This window comes from Grus americana, chromosome 4 (assembly GCF_028858705.1).
Source record: "Grus americana isolate bGruAme1 chromosome 4, bGruAme1.mat, whole genome shotgun sequence".
Classification (NCBI taxonomy): domain Eukaryota; kingdom Metazoa; phylum Chordata; class Aves; order Gruiformes; family Gruidae; genus Grus; species Grus americana.
In genome coordinates, this window is record NC_072855.1 from 53,996,080 (window position 1) to 54,019,643 (window position 23,564).

General features: G+C 40.9%; 1 protein-coding gene and 1 long non-coding RNA gene across 10 annotated transcripts in view; one reads left to right on the plus strand and one right to left on the minus strand.

Annotated features, from left to right (window-relative positions):
* The window catches only part of RAP1GDS1 (Rap1 GTPase-GDP dissociation stimulator 1), a 100,851-nt gene extending 83,504 nt beyond the window's left edge, over positions 1 to 17,347 (plus strand). For all 9 annotated transcript variants that reach the window (XM_054823838.1, XM_054823836.1, XM_054823842.1 and 6 more), the window contains 9 exons: positions 1,744 to 1,869; positions 4,606 to 4,749; positions 5,023 to 5,154; positions 5,563 to 5,697; positions 7,252 to 7,377; positions 8,402 to 8,541; positions 11,580 to 11,706; positions 13,049 to 13,177; positions 16,681 to 17,347. In XM_054823838.1, the coding sequence (XP_054679813.1) occupies positions 1,744 to 1,869; positions 4,606 to 4,749; positions 5,023 to 5,154; positions 5,563 to 5,697; positions 7,252 to 7,377; positions 8,402 to 8,541; positions 11,580 to 11,706; positions 13,049 to 13,177; positions 16,681 to 16,808 (1,187 nt within the window). In that variant the 3' untranslated portion in view covers positions 16,809 to 17,347. The remainder of the gene's footprint in view (positions 1 to 1,743; positions 1,870 to 4,605; positions 4,750 to 5,022; positions 5,155 to 5,562; positions 5,698 to 7,251; positions 7,378 to 8,401; positions 8,542 to 11,579; positions 11,707 to 13,048; positions 13,178 to 16,680) is intronic.
* Positions 1,916 to 11,335, minus strand: LOC129205742 (uncharacterized). The gene is made up of 5 exons (XR_008576844.1): positions 11,238 to 11,335; positions 10,216 to 10,318; positions 8,588 to 8,729; positions 6,461 to 6,543; positions 1,916 to 4,437 (listed from the first exon to the last, which is right to left on the minus strand). It is a non-coding gene; the product is annotated as an uncharacterized LOC129205742 (long non-coding RNA).
* Positions 17,348 to 23,564: the final 6,217 nt, after the last annotated feature.

The window sequence follows — 23,564 nt, forward strand, 5'->3', positions numbered from 1 at the left end:
TGTTCTTTTGCTAACCTATTCAGTGAAATTTTAGTTTTAGAGGTTTTTTCCACTGGAGTACAATAATACAGCAGTTATGATATCATTCTGTATTTCTAAGAAGACTCAGCAATTCAAAAATATGAGAAATACATCTGTGACTTTGTGCTATTTGGTGGCCTGCAGTTATTCACAACTGTCCTAAATTCATAGATTTCAAGGCCAGAGGGAATATCATGTTATCTAATGTAGTCTGATCACGCGCATAATACCTTTGCTTATAGCAGACAAGTCTACTTAACAAAACAACAACAGAAAGAGTCATCAAAATAGCACTAAAGAATTTAACAGATCAGAGATCTTCAAGATGGGCACTACGTATTGTGTCTGCACAGAAGAAAGTATAATATGAGTTGTATACTGGAAATTCTAGTGCTAAAATGCAACTAAACCCATAAGGATATTAAATACAATAAATGGTATCTTCATGGAGATCTACATTTCCTTTCCCTCTTTGGAAAGATCCAGCTTTGTCCAGCTGAGTAATAAGAACCATGGGGAAAGAAGCTTAACAGCAGCTGCTTCCCTTCCTGTTCCCATGCGCTGAAGAGATGCTCGTTCTTGAAGATGGGCACAAATTAATTTAGCTTGTAATACTTTAATCTCCCTTAAGCAATAGCTTAGTCAATCACATTGTAACTGCAATATTTTATTTTTTGCCTTCTAACATCAGGGAATTTTTTTGTCACTTAAAGAGACAACTGCATTCCACAGATCCCTTGAGAAGCATTATATAAAACTCTTATTTTGTTGCAAAGCAGAGCAAAAACCCAGTAAAGAAAGTGATGCTTCTGCTTTAAAAAAAACTGGAGAGGTCAAAAATCCACTTAGAATATGCTATGCAGTCATGCATATTGAGAGAAAACAAAAATGGGATGCGCACAAAAGGGTCTAGGTCTGCAGTTCATGCTTTTCCCCAGTCCTTGGGGTTAATTCTACATTAAAATAATCCCTAACCATCCATTAGAGCAGTAGCAAAGGTGCTGGAAGGTTTTCCAGCTACAGATGGCCCTCAGGAGGTGGCAACTGGAGAACACAGAACACCAGCCCTACCACCTGCAGCCCCTGTAATACTGCCAGTGAGGAGGAGTAAGATACAGGCAATGGAGGAAGAGATGCTTTTGTTGAATCTACATTTGAAGAACCGTTATCTGCTGGCTAACCTCCTGGTAGCAAGCTAGCCCATCTGTAAAGCTGCTTTATGCTGTCTGTGCAGTATGAACTGGCCCTGCAACAGCCACGCACAGGTGTCAAAGCAAACGTCACCATCATGAAACCATGTAAATACTAAAGCGTTCAGTATGACTCATTTCCCCCATAGAAAATGCAGTATATAATCTTTTAGTCTTCCTGTTAAGCTGAGGGGAATCAAAGACTTTACATAAAATTTCTGTAATGTTACTGTTTCTATAGCTACCTTTACATTCTGTTGGGCAGAAACAGCCCCAACACCCTTGATCATGTATTTATTTATTTTTAACAGCCATAATCATCATTAATTCAGGTCAGTGCATTTACCTTAACGTGTTAGACATTTTTCTTTTCATTTAGTGACAAGCATGAGTCTATTGTTCTTGTCTGTGAAGAGCACTATTAGTCATCTTACTGAATAAACCTGGTAATAAAGAGGAAAAAACCAAAAACAGTCCTACCTTTTGATGTGGTTTGTTTACTTGATACTGAATTTTTTCTTTTTCTTCACAGAGTCAAGTAAAGAGCAGTTTGCCTACACAAACATTGCTGAAGAGCTTGTGAAACTGTTCAAGAAGCAAATAGAGCACGATAAAAAAGAGATGATTTTTGAAGTTTTGGCTCCCCTGGCAGAAAATGGTGAGAATTTGATTTTATTTTCTTACACTATTTTTTATTCATTCCCTTATATGTATTTTCATATATCAATGTCTTTTTCAGGGACTAGATGCAGAGTAACTGGCTGCTGTGTTCAGAAGCCGCCATAGTTGATCTTGTGATGACAGTTTCATATGAAGTGAATAGGTCTTAATTGTCTGAGCACATGACAGGACCCAACAAATTGTTGATGCTAATTCCATCTCTGATTCGCTCTGTCTGTGATCATGTTATATTTAATTTCCCTGTACCTGCAGCGGGAATATCAAAAGCTGCTTTTCAGAGGGCTTTACAACATTTGTCTGCAAAACATTGGCTCAAGTGTTCTCAGTCAGTAACAGCACCAGGACATCGGTCATTCTGCCTTTTCCTGGGATCGCAGAACCACTGGCAGTTCCAGTTCGTATGGACCTATTTTTTGCACGGGGCACGTTAATTGCAGAGCTAAGAGCTGGACGTTCTCCCCCTACTGTTCACTGAGAGATGACATAAATTTAATATGGGTGTTTGGTGGCATATATTATGATAGCCCCAGGCAACTTGAGTTTCATTCACTGCTCAAGCCAGAGTGGGAAGTGATGTGTGCCCCAAAAGAGTTCTGGGTGGTTTTTATAATCCACCATCTGCCCTTAAGGGAAATGAAGAAATGAGTTAACAGGTGGAGCTGGACTGGAGAGGGAAGCAGTTCTGAGCACGGAAGACATCACAGTATTTGACGGCTCTATACCCTTGTTTTAATCACCTCAGCATTAAAGCTTGTCTGAATGGAATAAATTATTGGATAGAATTGTAAATTCTAAAGTTTTAGGCTTTATCCTACGCTGTTCTACACACACACACACACACACTCTATCTGTGTCTGGTTTACACAGTATAAATCAAGATAAATTTTTACTTCAGTTTAAAAAATTACTTTGTCTTTTAAGCAGCCTATAAAAACACGATTCCTTTTTTCAGTTCTAAAAATGCACATTGTGCCAAAATATATTCATTTATTACATAAAACTAACAAGTTGCTCTAAGATAGTTCCATCCTCAGAGACTGACACAGAATTAGGTCCAACATTTTGTGAGTTTGACGTATTTCAGTTCAAATGCTTTATTTTTCTTAGACTATGTTTTATAGTCGCAATAAAAATTGATAAGTTTACTGCTGCTGAACATAACTCAGGTGCTTACATGTTATTGGGTAGTCAGCTGAACTCTTCCACTGTGGATTCAAGGCATACTTAAAGGAGTTCACTGTGCTTGTACTGTTTAGGTGCTTTTGATCGTAGATAATTAGCAATAGGTCAGCAGGCAAAACCATCTAAATGAAGTATTTGCAGAGTGTGGATTTTGGTGGTTGGAGGTTTTTTTTAGTTTTGTTTTTAAGGACACTGGTGTAGCAATTTATATTTCAAATCACAGCACACCTGCAACCTTGTATTCTGTAACTAAGAGACCTCTCTATTTTTTAAAGTACCTCAGTGCAAAAGTACCTCTTTAAAAAATCCCAACTGGATATTTTGCATTCCCTAACAAAGTTCATGAGAAGGTCAGCCACTCTTAGAGGAACAATGGATTTCATTCATGCAAAAAGCCTAGTGACAACAGGAAACAGAGTCAGTCACATCCTTCACTAGAGGTAGAACACTTCTCACCCAGCTGTCACTGGTAAACTATATGAAAAAATATTTCCAAAGCTTTGGCCTTTAAAAATATTTTAGCTGAGGTTAAACTCCTTATTGTTAAAACATCATTTCATGTAGAAAGCTAAGAGAAATCCATTTGTTTGCACATTTCTGCAGAGGTTTGTGACTCTGCTTTCTAAAATCAGCATGCAAAAACTACTAGAATCACATTCTCATAACAAAAACACATAACACAGCATCAGACAACCTGCCATTCCCGCTTAAGAGAAAGGGAGTTTCAGCTGGGAGATTCCCAGCTCCAAGTTCACAGAGAAAAATCTGTTAAAGATTGTGTTGTAAATACAACAGAAAAAAATATTGCTCCCAAGTCCTATTTCACCACCTGAAAAACATGTTTATCACCTTTGCTGTTGAGCCTTGTTGCCAATAGCAACTAAGAAATGAGTTTGCCTCATCAGTTTCCAGTTTTTCTTCAATCACAACAAATTTCCCTCCCAACCCAGCCAGTTTGGATTTGGCCTTACTGTATTCTTCCTGCAGCCCTTTCAGTGAACAGCAGAAATCTTGGCTCAGGTAAAAGAAACAGGTGATTACTTGCTCTGAGATTTCATCAAAAACTTCTATATTTTACACTTGCATGCCTCAGTGAAGTCAGTAGCTCTTCTGTACATGAAATAAAAGAAGAAACCCTGTTTGTTCCGCAACACAGTTGAAAGTCTTTGGAGAGCCCAAACACAGCACAGTCCTTATGAGTCTGCTGCGTGATGACTGAGATGCCAGAAGTTTGCTGTAGAGAAATATCCTCATTTTTGAGAGGTGAAGAGCAGCTCCATACAGCTTCAGTATATAGTTGTGCTCTGAAGGCAGTCAGGAGCCAGGGGAGCGCTTGGTAGATGAATAACAACAGAAGTTGACCCTGAGAATTTAAAATTAAAAAAAGAAGAAAAATTGCAGTTTTATCTACACAAGCTGTCAGTGAAACCGTTGACATCACTGCTTCTTTTCACAGTCTGTCCTGCACATATGTACAATAGATGTATTTAAAATCATGATTCTGACTCCTATTATCCATGCTATTCTTCAGATGTCATTAAACTGCAGCTGGTTGAAGCAGGCTTGGTGGAGTGCTTACTTGAGATTGTCCAGAAGACTGTGGACAGTGACAAAGAGGATGATGTTGCAGAGCTTAAAACAGCTTCTGATCTTATGGTTTTATTATTGCTTGGAGGTGAGTATAGTGTGTCACCACCCTCTGCAAACCAACAGCAGATACCTGTAATGCCATTTGGCTGCTGAATTTTACTATTTATTAATTTTCTAAATAACTTAGAGGACCTGCTACCTGCCACTTAACATTTAATGTGTCAGATTTTGTCTCTCATCCCATTGCAGGACTGGATTAATTGTAGTGAAGCCCCCAGAGCTTCACTCATAAAAAGAGAAGGATTTTCCCTAACAAACACTTCTTTGGCTTGCTGACTGTCTATGCTTTTTACCCCAGATGAATCCATGCAAAAGTTATTTGAAGGAGGAAAAGGCAGTGTGTTCCAAAGAGTACTTTCATGGATTCCTTCCAATAGCCATCAGCTACAGCTTGCAGGAGCATTGGCTATTGCAAATTTTGCCAGAAATGGTAAGAATATGCCATAACAGCTTATGTTAATTTATCTGTGCCCTTCTATCATGTTCCGTCTGTACAGCTACAAACAAAAACTGCACGTCACAGTAAAGCTGGTATTGAGCTATGCAGCAACATCAGTAGTTTTATAATTTACAATCCTGAAAATCATTAAGCCTACTTTAAAAATACTGTTTCACATTTGTAAAGAGGTGTAGGGGATTTCTGCCTTCTTCAGTGTTTCCTATATCACTCTTCTAAATTTTTCATGAGCACTGCAACTCCCATTGATGATGGTGGTCAAATTCTCAACAATAAAATCTAGAAAGGAGCAAGGAAATAACCCCTCTATTCTTAAAAAGCTGTTGTAAAAATCTTAGTAATAATCTTCCATTCACAAGTGACTTGTCTCATCTCACACAGACGGAAACTGCATCCATATGGTGGATAATGGCATAGTTCAAAAGCTGATGGATCTGCTAGACAGACATGTGGAGGATGGAAATGTAACTGTGCAGCACGCTGCACTGAGTGCTCTAAGAAACCTGGCTATTCCTGGTAAGCCTCACTTTGCATTGCTAATTACCCCTGAAGGTGAAATTCTGTTCTCCCAATGCACCCCCAGGGGATGAGGGTGGGAGGACAGACTGACAGTCCCAGAGGCAGGTCAGACCGTTGCTTTTCATTCAGGCCCATCATCATTTGGTTTTTTTGGGGTTTTTTTTTTTTTTTGCATGGCAGTTGTGACCAGCAGTTTTAAGTATATCACAGACCTACTGACCGTCCTTTGCCATTTTGATCCCACAACATCATCCCCCACCAAGGAAAGGGCAGCTTTGTCAAAGCTGAGGCGGCCTCGGATATCATTGCTCAATCCTTTCTGTCCAGAGCACTGCATTTTTATTTTTTGTTTCATTTGGGATCTCTCCCCACCAGAGAGCAGTGGTCACTGCATCTCACTCTAACTTCCTCAGGCTTTGACAATTCACAAGTTAGAGCTGGAGGTAGACTGTTAGAATAGCCTGCCTATTGCAATTAATTACTGTGTGTAGGCAATGAACTGAATGCTAATTTTGTCATTTTTAATAACTTAGTTTGCACGAGTTTTGATTACCCAAGCACAAAAGGCAGAGCACGTGCACATAAAAACAAAGCAAGCCTGTGTTACTTGCGTATGCTTTCTTGTACCAAGCCAAAAATAAATCTTTCATCCATTTAACCTTATTTTACTATTTTCACTTTTGACAAACAGTAACTTTCTAAAAATGATCAAGCATACGTAACTAATCCATGCATCGTTAGTGGTTCGCCCTTTGCTTACCTTTCTCAGGTGAGTAATTCTATTAACTTCCATGAGCCAGCAAGCTTCCCTGTAGCCTATGCTCAAGGATGTCTGCCAGAGACCTACATAAGATTTAATATATATTGTTATAGATGAGCAAGTAATAACTGGCCTCAGTGATGAACTGCTTGTTAAACCCTACTTTGAATGCAAAATAAGTACTTTTTTCTAAGTTCAATATCAGACCAAGTTTGCACTTACATATATTTCAGAGCGCTCCATAAAAGTGGAGAACTTAGGCTAGTGGAGGGGATGAAAGAGAGTTTGGGGGGGGCAATACAAGGACTACAGGCTCCAGACACGTCAGGCCACAGTGTTGATGTATAAACTATTGGAACCAGGTAAGAGGTTATTCTGCTAATTAGTTGCTTTAGTTCCTTTGCCTCTGTGAAACAGAAGAATGTTGTTGGGAATCAGAGAAGTTTCCTCATATTTTGGGGTGCAAGTACTAGCCTGGGCTTCTGCTTCATGCATTTTGTGGAAGACACCTTTCCGGGCAGGCGAGGTCTAGCCTTCAGTTTATATTCAGGCTGAACACTAGAAATTAGATGTGCATGCTAGGAAAAACCACTTAACTTCACACCTGTGTCTTAGCAACCATGACATTTTTCAACCATGCAGTATTGTCAGTGCACACTCGTGTTCCTGAAGTCTGTGTTCACAAGCTATTTTTCAAACTGTGCCTGAAAATTTGCTTCAAGACTGTCTTAGAAATAAACTGCATCTTCCAGAAATGTTCTTGAGATCGTTCCTGTTCTTTATTCATGCAGTTGTAAATAAGGCTAAGATGCTGTCAGCTGGTGTTGCAGAAGCTGTATTGAAATTTCTCAGATCGGAGATGCCCCCTGTTCAATTCAAGCTACTGGGAACATTAAGAATGCTAATAGATGCACAAGGTAAAAATAAACTGTTCTCTATGTTAAGTGATTCTTTTTGGTTCAGTCTGTGATATGCTGCCAAGATTCTTACAAGAGGGAAGCAGAGGGTTGGGTTTTTTTTTAAATTTTATTCCTGAAATCTTGGAATAAATCTAATACATATGCAAAGGGAGAGGAATGTGGGTTGATTTTTTTTTCAGAACTCCTAAATTGACTACCAGGGACCCTCAGAATATGTGTCAAATGCTTATTTACTTTTGTACTTCAGAACTCTCCTACACTGTCACATTACGAGTATGTATTGAGGCGTGAGTGTTTTAAGCTACCAGTCCTGTTTCGCTGTTCACTTACTACATTTCCTGGCTGTACCTAGCTCCTTGGAACACGCTAATGCACTTGCTAATTGATAAACTGCAATTTCAAAATGAACAAGCACCTTTTAGTTTAACAGCTTGTTCCAGGATGAGGATTTGTGACATCAGAAAAAAAAAAAAATCAAATTTGTAAAATCTGCTAAAGACCAAAAGTAGTTAATAAGATAAATTAGCCAAGTATTTATTTTTGGCCCAGTTCTGCAGATTTTTTCAAAAGATCCATTCTAGTTCTAGCAAAGCTATCAGATATGAAATAGAAATTCATTGAATAAACTGACATGACTTATAGTCTATAAAACCTCATCTGACTGACCACAGTGCTCCCCTTCTGGCAGCAGTCCCTCCTGGTTTTAAATTTTTGAGCTAGCTCACCTGGGAGTGTGACATCACCTGTCTTTTCCCTACTGTTAATCAACACACAAGCCTCATTAACCAGGCTGATAAGTTGTTTTCAAAAACTGGATTATGAATGTTTTTCTGTATTTTGTTTCCATTTTGACTGGCTTTACTTGCTTTCACACAGCCTAGACTTTTCCCACTCTTGGTGCAAGCTAGTGAAGTTCTACTTAACAAACTTCTAGTTAGTAACTTTCAGCTTATTTTTCTGGCACTTGCTTAAAAAAAGTGACAACTTTTTTTGTTGTGTTGTTGGCTCTGGCATCATGTAGCAGAAGCAGCTGAACAGCTGGGCAAAAATGTAAAACTGGTGGAACGATTGGTGGAGTGGTGTGAAGCCAAGGATCACGCAGGTGTGATGGGAGAGTCCAACAGACTACTGTCTGCGCTTATACGACACAGCAAATCAAAAGTAAGTTCATGGTGTAAAATGGCAGCTTGCAAGAACTATGAGTTACCTCTGCAGGTGGTATTGGTAGCCGAGGCCTCCATATGTAAATCCTTCTAGAGAGCCAGGTCGGTCAGTTCACGCGGTACATCTCTGCCTCTGGGGCCCACCAGGAGACACAAGCAACAGGTTTAAATGCTCGCTGGAACTGTCTAGTTACAAAAAAAATTGAAACAAAGCAAAACAATTTCAGAGTGGCAGGCCAGCTGAAGGAACACTGTTAGGATTCACGTGGCTAAGTCTTGACTCATTTTTATTTGTATTGTATCCTGTTGAAGTTCAGCATCCCGTGTTTTCTACATTTTAATGATGATATAGATGAAGAATCATTGCACGTAATTGTTATGATCTTGCTATATATTTATGTAAAATTGAGATCCAGAAGTAGTCTGTCCCCCTACTCTTCATAAAGCATTTTTCAGTTTTAAAATTCTAACGGATTATTAGAAAATGATCATTTATTCCAAATTCTAACAGAAGCTTGCTTGTACCCAGCAAAAGGTATGACATTAAGAGAAACTGTGGGAGAGATCAGTTCTGTCCCTCCCATCACCTTCGCATCACCCAAATACCTTTACATAAGCAGTCCAAGTCCTCAGTCCTTGCTCAGGAGAGAATTAGGCAAAACCGTCTTAGAAGGGACAAAAGCATCTCCTCTGGAAACAAGGCTCGGGCTTCGCTTAGGGTGTTCACCGGTACGAACACAGGCTGCCTGACTGAGCTTACATAGCAAGCGTGATTTGGACAGCTCAGACTTTAACAGTGACCTCTTCATTCGTGTGTGGCATTTGCAAAGTGAAACACATATCATGGACCTGATCTGTACTCAGTCTCTCCAAAAACAAATCAACAGGACTTACAGAGATTTAAATCTTTGCTGATTTCTAATATTACTGTCTCTTTCTAATGCCCATTTTTAATTTTATGTTCAGGTTTCACCTTTCCTACACACACAGAGTCCACAAGATGCACACATAGATGGATGGCATACACCACCACAGATGCAAGTTTTTATCAATACGTGCTACAGGAAAACAGAATTCAATTCCAAATACAGAGACACTATTGATGGCATCAAGTAGACATTAATACAGAAGTTAACACAATTACCACAGATGAACTTTTGTGTGGTTTATGTACTCATAGAGGAAACTTGACTGGGAAGAGGAAAGCCGAGCTGAGCACACGGGGTTTTTAATGCTTTTACTGCCCTCTAGGTTTGAATAGAAGTACAACTGGATGGGTCCTTACAGCACATCAGATTTGAATTCAGTTTTTGGGGTAGTATTTACAAAGGTGACAGTGGTTTAGAAAACTTATGTCTCATTCTAAAAAATGGAGTAAGTGCTTGAGAGTTAAAACACAATAGCACCAAATCCTGACTGCTGTCATCCCTTCTATCTGTTTGGTATTGCCTTTTAGAGGGTCACGTTCACCTATAAAATAACAAATTTTGATGCCAGAGGTGCTGATTGATTCCCAAGGCTTATATAGCCAAGACTCCACACCAATTCATGTAGAAATTAGCAGTTCCCAGATTATTCCAGGAAGTCTCAAAACTACTTTGGAGTTCCACCAGAAAAATCACAAATAATAAAACACATCATTGTAAGGAAGGAAAAATATAAAAGTACTTACGTGCTTGCGTACATTACGTCATTCAGAAAAAATAGGTCATAAATGTGAAATTCTGGAGACGTTAGGCTGTGACTTGTGCCAATTGCATCTTCAATAAGATTATCTAAAAATATTTCAATTTTCAAGGATTATGATCATATTTTGTCTATTTCCTTGCATAAAGAATGTCACTGCATTCTCTGTGCACGTACCAGAACATAAATCATTCTAAACACCAGTATCAGTTAATGAGTTTTGACTTGTGGCTGGACTTAGAAGGGGACATGTGCTTTAAATAGAAATTCAACACACTGATTAAAAATTTATATCAGATTCTTATTTCAAGAAGTAACTACTATTTCAAGACTTTGTGCACCCACAGAACAAATAGAAAATAATAAAAGCCAAACCACATTTCCTTCAACTATTTCCCATTGGCATGCCGAGTTACCCGATTTCCAGGCAAACATTTTGCAAGTATTTTTAGGACATATAATGGTGAAAACACTAGGTGCAAACTCACTTTTTTAATGATAATTAACAAGTCAAAGACCTGCAGACACCAGAAATCTTTATTCATCCTATGTAAGTTGGATCAAATTTTGGACTAGAAAACAGAATCTCAGTTGTGTATTTTTAAACCGCTTTAAAGCCATTTAATCCAGTCAGCATTTTCATTTCCTAGATACAGGGCAACAGCTCATTTTAACTGCTGGCTTTAGAACAGAAACCAACCCATTGGTATCCCATAACGATCCTTTGCTAACCTGCTTCCCACAACACTTCCAGAGAATGCTGCTCATTTTCCTGTCCATTTCGAAAAATCTTTTGTCAAGTACAGCATTTGTATTACGTAGTAAGGTGTAATATTTGTGATCTCACCTCTCTGAACGTTTTGAAGAAACTCATGGAGAGAGATAGAGGATTTGATAACTTTATTAAAACTAAGTTCTTGTGTCTCCTTATCCCAATTATATGATTTGTTGGGTGCTTTTGATAAGCTGCTCTGAACATCATGACATGAAGAAGGGAAAACTAATCACCTTTGAACACCAGCTGAGTTCAAAGATAACAGAGTGGGCTCATTGTTAGGCAACTGATGCCACGCCACGAGAACTTGAGTTACACAGTATAACCTGGAAAAGAGTTAGTTACTTGTGTCTTAACTTAATCATATGGTTAATTGGCTTGGTTTAATAAGTTGTATCTTATAATTGCAGAGTAATAGCAGATAATTTATAGGCCCACGTGCACCATACATTTATGTAAAGTGATTATGTGTGCATATCCTTACCCAGAGATAACATAGCATCTATGACAACTTTGTTATTTAATACAGTTTGTGTACAATGCAAATTTTTTGATTTCTATGTTATTTATTTTAGGAGGTTATTAGGACCATTGTACAGAGTGGTGGCATCAAGCATTTAGTAACCATGGCAACCAGTGAACACGTAATAATGCAAAACGAAGCTCTCGTTGCGCTGGCACTAATAGCAGCTTTAGAGTTGGGTGAGTATCCCAGCAGTGAACTCTGCCTGTTTTCTTTCCAGTCTGTGCCCAAGAGAAGTCGTAGAGGGAGAGTTGTGCCAGTTTCTTTTACAATGTAGAAAAACCACCTCCTTCCACCTGCCTTTCGGTAGCATGGAAATACATGGCAGTTCACGCAGACATAGGCAGGCAAGAAGGTTATGCAGAAATCTGGACTTTGCTGGTAATACAGTGTCTGCTCCGTCACTCTGGTAGGTGATCACATGATCTAGAAAGGCCCTCAAACATAACTTTCAGAATTTGGGTAAAACCTGAAGGAATAACAGTTAAGAAAATTGTACTTTAGAGTGGAGACGATATGACCTGACTACATTCCTACACTGGAATGGTTAATCCCCTTCTGAGAGGGCTTATCAGAGTAAAGCTTTCACTTCCCTAATTAGTGAGAGCTACAGAATACACACAGAGGTGGATGATGCCCCCAAAATGTCTTTATTATTATGAAGTTCCACAGAAATAGATGCAGGAGTTGCCAGATGAAGGCAGAGATGATTACATGTCTTGATTTGCCTTTGTACCACCTCACTTAGAAGCAAAAAGTAAATGTCCAACAAAGGTTTTCTTTATCCTATTTGCTTGCTTATTAACTAAGATAATGAACTAAACAAGCAACATTACATATTTTTGCTCTTGATTTCATCTCTTGCCATTGTACTACAGCAATGCTGTGTTCACCTTCCAAATCGCTGCGAATCCATCAGGGAATCGTTTTAATTAAAAGGAAAAACCAGTTCTATTCACATGAATTGTCTAACCCTTCTTTGTCTCGTCTTCAGACATTTAAAGGTTTCAAGACTGAATTCAGTATATAATGTTTCTTAGAAAACGACAGAGGAAATAACTCTCAGTCTGATCTTGAAAAGTTTCTCACAGCCTTTATAATGGGACCCTGAGCTCCCTCTACCACGGAATCAAGAATTACACCATCTGTATCTACTCAGACAAAATTTCCAAAAGCAAATTCAGGCACTGGAAGTGTTGAAAGCTAAAATATTGCAGGTGTTGGCCTAAACAGCTAGAAAGCCTGGGGGATTTTCCATCAGCTCACTGCAGATTTAAGATTGGATTTTATCATTAAACTCTGCTTGTCCTTTCAAGCAGTTAGGCTATTTTACATTTTTATGGCAAGAGCTGTGATTCCTATCATCATACCAATATGTGCTTCAGTTTTATGCCAATAAGTTATGTGCCACAGCACCACTTTCGCTACAGTGAGAGATCCGTGTTTCAGTGACCGGCTAACACACGGAAGCATGAAAGCAAGTGGAGCTTCCAGATTTACAAATTTTCATTTGTATTTCAGTCACTGCTGAAAAGGATCTTGAAAATGCTCAGCTTGTTCAGATTCTACACAGACTGCTCTCAGATGACAGGAGTGCTCCAGAAATAAAATACAACTCTATGGTGCTGATCTGTGCCCTTATAGGATCTGGTGAGTATTCAGGAGGGGCTGCTTTCCTAAGAGATTTATGTATTTAAACCTAGTTCTCTCCTTTAGCCAGAGCATAGAACACGTGCAGATGCACTCTGAGACTGGTTCTCTGTTCACGATGAACGTACACAGAAGGGTTCAATTTACTATGACACTTTACTTACAGCGTTTATTTATAGTGTCAAGAAGGAGGCTGTTAACTCAGTTTTGGATATTAACTGCAGAAATTGGACTCTGGCTTCTGCAGGATGCAGCTAGCTCAAACTTCAACTGACAGGAGAGAAATGAAAGGCATTTTAAACTCTACAGTATCAGGCTGTCTTTGCAAAAATACGCAGATAACAAGAACTTTATTTTCACCTTTACCTGCAAGTTCCCTGTAATTGCTGTGTGACGGCTTTTATTATCAGTCAGTCAAGTAACATTTGGCGGAAGAGAAGTTTGCAAGGAGCCTCCTCACTTGTAGTTTTAAATTCCTACAAGAATGGTAGGGAACAAATAAATATACGGGTAATATTTGCAAGGACGTGCGTGCACACAAGTACGTACTTAGTACAGCGCGTAGGCTGTGATCCTGCTTCAGAAGGGATCCTCACACTTACCTCACTAGGAAGAGCCCTTCCCTCAGCAGCCCTCACACGCTCGGCCCACCAGGCACAACTGTTCGTGGTTGCTTTGAAAGACGAGCAGGACGCACTCCAACATGTCAGTGCTGGACACTGGAAAGTGTGATCTTTCTGAGCTACCCCTCTGCTAAAGGTCAGACTGTTTGGAGGATTGTGTAGCAGGCTGTGGTTTGATGTTGCAACTTCCCACCTGCATGTGGGCAAACAAAAACAACAAAGAGCAAGGTATCATTGAGAAATTTGATTTCCAGCTGAGGTTTCAAGAAGTGGCCACATTGCTTTCATTCCATTCTTTAAGTAGCATTTACTCTGTGGAAGCAGAGCAAATTTCATTCCAGAAAGGTTTCAGAAATTTACAGACAACTAAGATGACAAAGAACTGGATTAAGTACAGAAACGTGGAAACTCAGAGCCTGTCAGCGCAGGACTTGCCACGTGTGAAACATTTGAAGGTTCTCCAGAGATGAGTTTACAGCAATTCAATTGAAAGGATTAAAAGTTATCATGGCTAAGTGTGTGCTGTCTCTGTAAAGAAATCGGCTTGCCTTTTTTCCCCCTTAAATGAAGTTCACCATGTCTACTGTAAGCGTGACTCTGGTGACCTGTACAGCCATGCGAGTGAACACTGTATTACTGCCATCATAAAGGAAAAAATACTTGTTTTTAGAGCAGTATATACATTTCAATGTTAGCAATTTTTGAGCACAATTTTTGTACAAGCCTCAGCTCCCAGTAAGCATTCGCTTTAATGTTAAGACATGCCATTTAGTTTTTACTCACAACTTTCTTGAGCCATTTTGCACTTGGGATTATCCATCCGTTGTTAGAGCAGATGCCTTTCTGCAGAGGTTCCCTCAGCCTCACCGTGACGTTCTTGTGTGTATTCCCACTGCTTCCAGCTAAAATAATCATCCTCAGAAGTTCTGCCTGGCACGTGCATTTTCCCTGCCCCAAGTCTTGTCACCTGCAGGATTGACAGAGTTATTGAAAGTCCAATACCTGAGTCTCTGTTCCACCAAAGTAAGGAGCAGTCTTGTCTCGGGGTTTTTAGGGTTATCCAGCTGGCAGAGGTCAGTCTGCCGCCACACCACGTAAGCTTTGCCTAGACACGAGGTGTCTCAGCCCACTCCCAGGAAACAGGCAGCGCATTCTTGCAATGTAAAGCTGTAAAGTTAAGGCCCAGCACTTGGCCGAGCCAGCGTTCAGCCCCGCTTCCTGAGGAACAGACTTGCGTAAAATTAGCGAGTACATGAGAGTAACAACTAGAGCAACCCTGGTATTCACTTTTAACTTTTTTTAAAACTATTCTAACCGAGTCTGCTCTTTACACACATGAAAATACTAACATACATCTCCCTCCCAGCTCTGTTGCCTCTAATTTTCACCACCGTCTCCACACAGTAAGCTTTTCTATTTACTTGTTTGCATATTCTACTGTAACCAGGCCTGTGTAGCCATTTTAAAGTAATTGCCCCCAGTATAGTTCCATAGACAGAAATGGTTGCACTGACTTCATCATTGGTAAGTTTATTTCTCCAGTGACTGCTGTTCTTACTAGCTTTTGTCACAGGGTGTCTGGCATCACATTTAACTTGATATTGCCAACAGCTGTGCGTTAAGGAGTAAATATATATCTATTTACATATTATTTTTGCCATCTGGAATTTGCTCTTGCAACTGAGTGAATGGATGGAAAGAGGGAAAAATTAGGACAGTGGAAAATGGAAACATGTAACAAAGAATCAGCAAAAGAGCATTCATAGCTAGCAGAGTCATGACTGTATGTGAGGGTCTCCGGGCCCACAGGTGTCTGGATGTTAAGCAGAACTATTCAGCCACTGTAAAGCACAGTAAATTCCCAAAATTCAGTTTGGTAACACCTGCTTAAACCTGTGAACAAGAAAGTAGGTAGGAAGGGAAACAAATGTCAAAGTTTGCCATTAAAAAAAAAAAAGGTAAATATGCATAGCATACAGCATAGCTATCTGAAACAGATGGTTGGCCTTTCTCCTGGGAAGCTCAGGGATTAGGCCCCCAGCAGCACCTGGGAAGCAAAAAAAATCTAGGTCAGTGTTTGTTGCTGAGTAGGAGCTCACTAGGGCAGCCTGAACAGGGCACAAAACAAAACCAACTGCTTTGGATCTCAGCTGTGAGATGTCTATACAGTAGAGGGCTTTGATAAAACTCATGGAATTTTTTTAAAAATTGCTCAATTTTATGGGTTGTTCCCAACCTTTCCTTATTAATACAAAGTACAGTGCAATCCAGGATCAGAATCCTAGAACTGTCTCATAGTTTTGAGTAAAACGTAAACGCTGTATACGTATGCACAGCACTAGGCAATGCACCACGTGTTGTATTTGTATTCACTTCAGAGCTAACCTGTGAACGGACAGCTAACAGTGACCGAGCGGTGACACATCCATTAAAGAACCAGCTCACCCACTTCACACCTCACATCAACAACCAGAGCTGATTTGATACAAACGACGTAGTGAACCTTCCAAGGCAAGCTGACTTAGTCAGGCTAGTTTAAGGAATAAAGCAGAAAAATATTTTCACTAAAATGACTTCCCAAGCATCTGTTTCAGAAGGCAATCCAGGTGGATTTTCTTAACTGCTATGCAGCAGCTTCACCATTCATCTCTACCTGAAATCCGTGGAATCTGTGTATGTCCCAGGCCCTGCAGAGTTCTCTATCCGTCCTCAAAAGCAACTCGAAGTAAATAAAGAGATGATGTGCACACGCATTTGTGTGCTTACGTGTGTGGGGGGTACTCTTCAGTAGAAAAGTTTCTCACACTCGCCAACCTTTTGTGTTCTTTTGCCCGTCTCATACAAAGCACCGTTTCTTTTACTATCTATTTCTTTTTCCAGAGCCTCTTCAAAAGGAAGTGCAGAGCATGGCCTTTCTAGAAGTCGTATCAAAACTCCGCAGCCATGAGAACAAAACTGTTGCTCAACAGGCCTCGCTAACAGAGCAGAGACTTGCCGTAGAAAGCTGAGGAAGGTCTTGTTTCCCATGCATCCCATCACAGATTTCACCTTTGTCCTGCGTCCTGCTGCTGCTCCTGCTATGTTTTCCACTGTATCACTCGTGCATGCGTGTAATGTTCCCACACAAATTGATGAACTGCTGTAGGTACCCGTCCAAAAAGGTTTCTACAAATTCATAGGTGGTGTTAACATGAACCTGTCTCCACCTGTAACTGTTCTACTTGTATTCTTGTTGCTTGGGCCACATAGTAGAATGTGCATGTTGTAGTCCTATGATGATGTAGAAGTGGTACTACACAATGACTCTTTCCTCACGCCCCCAAACTGCATAACAATGTACTACTAAATTAGGGACAAAACAAGATGCAGCAAGTCCAGGCTAGTGTGCTGACTATAGGATTAAGAAGTAAATCTAGCTCCATTTTTGGTGCTTTGGAGATTCAGGTTTGAATGCGATGTACTGCTGCTCATTCACTGGTCTTGCCTATTAATGTCAAACTCGTGGTACCTAGAGGTAACAAATAAAAATTTCAGTGCTCTCACTTTATCCTGTGGTTTGTCCTTTTTTGTATTCACATGTGGAAGCCGCGACTGCACCACCACGCACTGGTGAGGAGCCTGTCTCGTTCCTGGCTCCGGCCCCGACGCAATCACTGCCTTTCAGTTGAGCGAATACAAAGGAAACAATTCCAACCACTTTCGCTGTGTATGCTCACACAGAGACACTGTGTGGTTTAACAGGAATACACTGTGAGTGCTGTCAGGCTTGCTTGGGATGGGGGTTCTGTTTGTAGATGGATTTTTAAGGGCAGATCTTGCAGCAGCTTTTCAACAGAACCCCATCGAGTGAGAAGTGCAGCATGCAGGAGTCTTCCTTTTTCTCCTTTCCTAGGTAAAGGAGTTGGGAAATTGCCAGTTTGAAAGCATCTGATTTCACAGTTTGCTCTTTTGTAGGTTTGTAACATGCCAGCAAGCAAACCAGCAGACGAGTCTCTGGCAAAAGGAGGGAGCCGTTGGGATAGTTTCCAGCAAGCCAGCACATGTTATTTTTGACTGTACAACACCATTGTCTAGCATGATCCAGCCCACAATGCACAAAGACCATCATAAGATCTCTCACGTTTTAAGGTGACTTCAGCACTCCCAGTGCCGAAGTACCGGCCTCAGAAGTTTCAGGCTCCTTGTTTATCAGCAAAAGAGGCAAACCCAGAGGCCAAGCGCCCATGGGATCCCAACGCCACCTGGCTGCAGGAACACTGCTTTTGACCTTCCCAAATTCACTTCCCAGCTCCATGAAAGCACTGGCTATCCCACAGACACTGGGATGGGAAGATGCTGGTCGTGATGGGAAGGGGATTACGTACACAAGCTGGGTATGAAAAGAAACTTGCCTCAAATAGTCTAAGCTCCGAGAGCGTACCAAAACCCAGCAGATGTTACAGGAGTATTCACACAGCAGAGATTCCACATCCATTTAATCCAGTGCCAGAAACACAAAGAAAAAGCCTCTCATACTAAACTGTACAACAGCCTCTTATTTAAAAAAAAAAAAAAGACACTTGCTAGTAATAGTGCAATAAAGGCACTGATTGAGTGTAGAGCTGTCACACAGACCAGGATCCCGTGACATCAGGCTCTGCATAAACACAGAACCTCTGCACTGCTGAACATAACCAGCATGTTTACCATCACCATTCATAGCGGACCCACACAAGCCCAAGTTTTCTCAGGCATGGAAATAATTTCCATTGATTTAAACAGAACACAAAATACACTTGAAAGACCGGTTTTCAATGACTTACCTGGTTCTAGAAAGAGACTATTCCTTTTGACATCGGTATAAACTGCAAGTGCTCACACAAGCTGATCATAACCAACAAAATTGTGACACCGACAAAATTCCCGTTCACCTGGTTGTCTAACTAGACCCCAGGTTCAACAGGAGCCATACCCTTATCACCACATTTTTATTAAGGATACCACTGGCACAGCAAGCACAGAGGCCAATGCTGATACCCTCCTACTTTCAGAGGGGTTCCCGGGATGGAACATCAAGTGCCTTACATTTCTAGATAAAATCTGTGCTAAGCCAATACACAGAAGGAAGGTCTGCATAAGGGCAAAGACAGGTGTGTGTCGCAGGAGGTGGCGGTAGTTGAAGAGACTGTATCTATCCACACAAGCGCTGTGCTGAGGCATGCTGCAGCCTGCAGGTCATTTCTATGAGCTGGTAAATCATTCATCCTCGGAGCTTCTTTTATGAAGAGAAAGGGGATCTAAGGACAATACTATCATATGCATTTCACTACTCACTTGACTGAAGTCAAATGAATTGAAATTGCTGACAATAGTTCCAATTAGATGTTTAGTAGATAGATCACATCGAAGCAAAGCTTGCAGTCTGCTGCTCAGACTATTTTTACGAGGGTGATGCCAGACATTGGGCCTTTTCATTTGTCAACTGCCACAGCAAACCAAGCTAAATCGATCGCTGCTGCCACACTACGCAGGGCAGGCAGCACCTCCCTGGTGCCTTCCATTTACCTGCACCAGTATGACCTCTGCAAGACCTAGCATCACACCAGTCCGGAAGATAAAAACCACACATATGTTTTTACATTTCATAGTGTGGAAATACAAGGAAAAGTTTCACTTTGGGTAAGGCACAAACCCCAACAATATGGGCCTTCGATCCGGTGGACCCATTGGTCAAATGAGACCACGAGACCCAGAAAAGGTCATTTCTTCTGAAAGTTCCAGAAATGGTAACTAGCTGCAACTTCAAGAAACAATACGCAAGTCTGTTAAGAGTTTGACAGAATGCAGGTGGCCGCTCCCAGTCTCCCCCTCCATCGTGGAAAAGGCTTATCCAAGTGTGTCACATCTATTGCACATTACAAAGACTTAATGCCCTCAGCTTTGCTTCTTTTTGGTTTACTTTTGTTCCTTCCTCCCTTCCACATTTGCATTATTTTGCCAAGTCATTTCCATACATGCAGATAAATGTTTATGCCTGAAATAAGCAAAAAGCATTGGACTTCAATTTAGATCTAGAGATGGGCTTTTAAATCAGTCACAGTGGTGTTTTGTGGACAAAACTGCAGGTTTGAAATACTGAATTGGATTAGCTTGCTCTACAGTTTTTGAAATACTAAAAACTGGGCTGCTTTCTCCTCTGCCTAAACAGGCACAGGACATTGTTACCTGTTGTTACCTGCACAATAAAATAAGACAGCTCTCACTACTTCTGTTTAAGTGCATGTTGCACTTAGAAAAGTGCAATTCCCACCTCCCTTTACGAAAGCTTAAGTCATGATGAATCTCCTTTGTGCTGCTCCCTGCAAAGCAGCAACTTCTGAACACTTTGGGTCACTAAAATGATTATGGGGGGAACTCCAAGTCGTACTGACCAGCAGCCACAGCAGTCTGAGGAACACCGAGGACCTGTCAGAAAGAAGCAGAGCACGTTCATTAGCCAGAGACTTCCAACAACAGTTGACAGTAGATATGGGATCTCCTCATGTGGGGATGTGCTTTTCACATATTAGTATATTATTCATTTAACAGCAGCCGCTGGCGGCATGACAACATGTTTTGTGACTAAACTAGAATGCAATATTCTACGCTGTATATGAGAAAGTCGGGGATTTATTTCCCCTGTTAGTTTAGGGGAGGGCAGGCAGGGGGTCTTCTCCTGGAGGAATTTTGTGTGAACATATCTTTGTTCTGTTAATGTTAAGTGCTACATCAAGAGTACACATTCACAACATCATATTTCACGCAATTTTATTTATAAAATTGTAATTATCTAACAAATTGCATATAAAATGATTTACTTCAAGTAAATACAGAATACTGCACAACTATTAAAACTATTGTATTGTCCATCATAAGTGTATTAAAACATTCCTAAAAAATGCCTCTATTAAAAACCAAAAACCCAAGAACACAAGTAGCATGATCAAGACCACTTTCAATAGCTTAAAATGAATTACCAGGGAATTGCATTAACTCCCTAAGTAGACTCCAGTTACATCCATTGAGATCAGCATGTGATACAATACCACAGTCTAATGCTAAAGATGACAAGTAATACGTTATGCACCTGATCTATGCTTTTCTCCTAGACTGAAGGTAACCAGTCCGAAATCAGACAACTAAAGCTCAAGTCAAACTCTACTGGGCATGCAGTTCTGTTATAGCAATACTTTCAATCGGTAAGTGTAGTTGACTTTTACAATCAATTTTACAACTGATAAAAAAAAAGGGAACACAAGAGAATACATTCGTATAAAAAGGAATGATACACAAAGGGTAAATACCGACACCTTGCTGTACACCCCAGGATGAACCAGAGAGAGATATTCAGTTGGAACTAATCTGGAACACACGTATCGGAGACGGGCTGAGTCACAAAACTCAAATTCCAATCTCCCCAGAGCTCAAGGCAGTATCAGGTCCATCTCTACTATGTACACAGCGTGAACAGGAACACACATACAGATGATTAACACATTTATATTGCCGAAACACAAAAGACAGCTAGCAGTGCTGCCTGGTGCACACTAGTAGTTGCAACACTTATTTTTATACTGCATGTTCAGGGAGATAGATTTTTTTTTTCTTTTCTTTTCTTCGAGTAGCAAAATTTGGTAGCTAATGGATCCAAGAGGGTAGTTTTATTTTGTTTGCCTTAGTTTCATGACCAGTTACAGAAATCTGAAAAAGCTTCAGAGAGAAAACAAAAATGGGAGGGAGGAACTGGAACCTTCAACAGTTGTCAACCTTGACGCCTGTTGAGATCTCCTTCCTAGGTATTTGCAGAACTGCCATTGAATGCACCCAAGGCACACATAGCAAGAGGGGAAACGGAATCAAAAATTCACACGAGAGTTTGTCTTGTAACCTACGTTGTTAATCAGAATGAATTTTACCAAGGGCATCTCTAAAGTAGTAAAACCACAGATTAACGTCCAAGACAGTTCTTATAGCACCATGTTTAGTCCTGTCACAACTGATGGCAACCTCCGATGACTGGTAGGGGGTGCTTTCTCCGACCCTCCACTTTACAGTCTAGCGCTGTTCTAACGCCGGGGAGCAAAGGGATGAGGCTGCCAGTACCCAGCGCCCGACCCGGGCCAGGGCTCGCCCCGCCCGGTGCCGGCCGCAGGCCCGGCGGGCGGACACTAGAGGGCAGGCGATTAAAGCACTCCCGCCTCGCTCCAGGGCGAGGGGCCACTCCGTTCTCCTTGGCAAACTCTCCCGGTGGACACCGTTCATACCTATAACAAACACTTTTAGGGTGAAAAGCAGTCATGTGCAAGAATCATTTAATCTGCATGCTACTATTTACATTTCAAACACTATTTACACACCAGAACTACAGATAGCATCTCTCTCAAAGGGGAGAGAAGGCGGCTTTCAGGACAGAGTACGCTCGAGCACCTCCACAGCTTCAAACTCTAAGGGGCACAATCAAAATTATGGACTTTGAAGCAAAGAGATCCTACTGCTACTGAAACAGACACAGAGAGACAAATCAAACATTTGTCCATTAGGCTATTAATTAATAAAAAGGGGGGGAGGGAAAGATTAAACAACAGAAAGGCCTGTGAATATGGAAAGTATTTAGAAAGCAGAGGAGCAAGGACTGTGATGACGCCCTTTGGCAGGGCTCAGTGGGGAAGTTGGAATTGCCTTTAAAGCCAGGGCTACTGCTGAAGCTACCAGACCTCTTGTTAGCAACGCCACCATCCCATACGAATTGCCCAGAGCTGTTTCACACTCCACAAGGGCCGTAAGCCTGACAACAAGTTTCTGAACAACTACTGCACATTGAAGATCGTTAGACTGACCTCTGAACTCACATCTACACCACCACCGCACCAGGCAGGCTAGAAATTGCCAAGCAGCCATATGCCTACCATATCTTATTGCTTTAGAAAATGAGCCCACATAGCCAGCAGTTGTGCTCTAAGTTGTAGCTCACCTGAAGTTTTCACAAAGTTTTCTGGAAGAAAGCTTGCTTGCACTTGGCAGGCTCTGACAATAATAGATTGATTTCCAAGGCCTCCCCCGAGGTTTCCAAACTGTACACCTAAGCTGCTAAGTAGCTGCTGATGGGGTATTTCTAGGACATCTTACCCAATCTGTACACAAAAAATGTGGAATTTAAATGTGCAATATAGACGGCTAATCCTGAACGTTCAGTATGCATCCAAACTGCAAAAATGAGGAAAACAAGAACATCTCTTGGGAGTAGGGAAGGGGGGAGGATCAGCATCTGCAGCAATAAAGACAAGCTCTAGAAAAATAAGTTATTTAGTGGTTTTTATAAGAACAGTCAGTCATTCTGGGACTCAGCAGAAGTGTTGCACGTTTGCATGTACATGTGCGAGTACTGAGAACAAGATTTGCTCACCTCAGAGCATTTACCTTCCTATCAGTCTGACACAGCCAACAGCACATCCAGCAGACTGGAACTCAGAGAACAGCATGACAAGACAGAAGGCCAATACAGTACGACTGCGGAAAGTCAAGTAGAAGAATGAAGTTGTCTTCAGAAGCCCACAGCAGCAACAGCAGTATTCAAGATCAGTGGCAACAAGGAATGTTTCAGTAATGTCGGCTTTTTTTCTTTTTCTCCAGACCAAAGCGCTGGGTCACAATCAAGGCTCCTGGGCAGAGGGGTTACTTCCTCAACCACGCTTCCCTGATTTCTCCCAGCACCATTTTTTCTCAGTGCAGCAACACTGGTACTGATG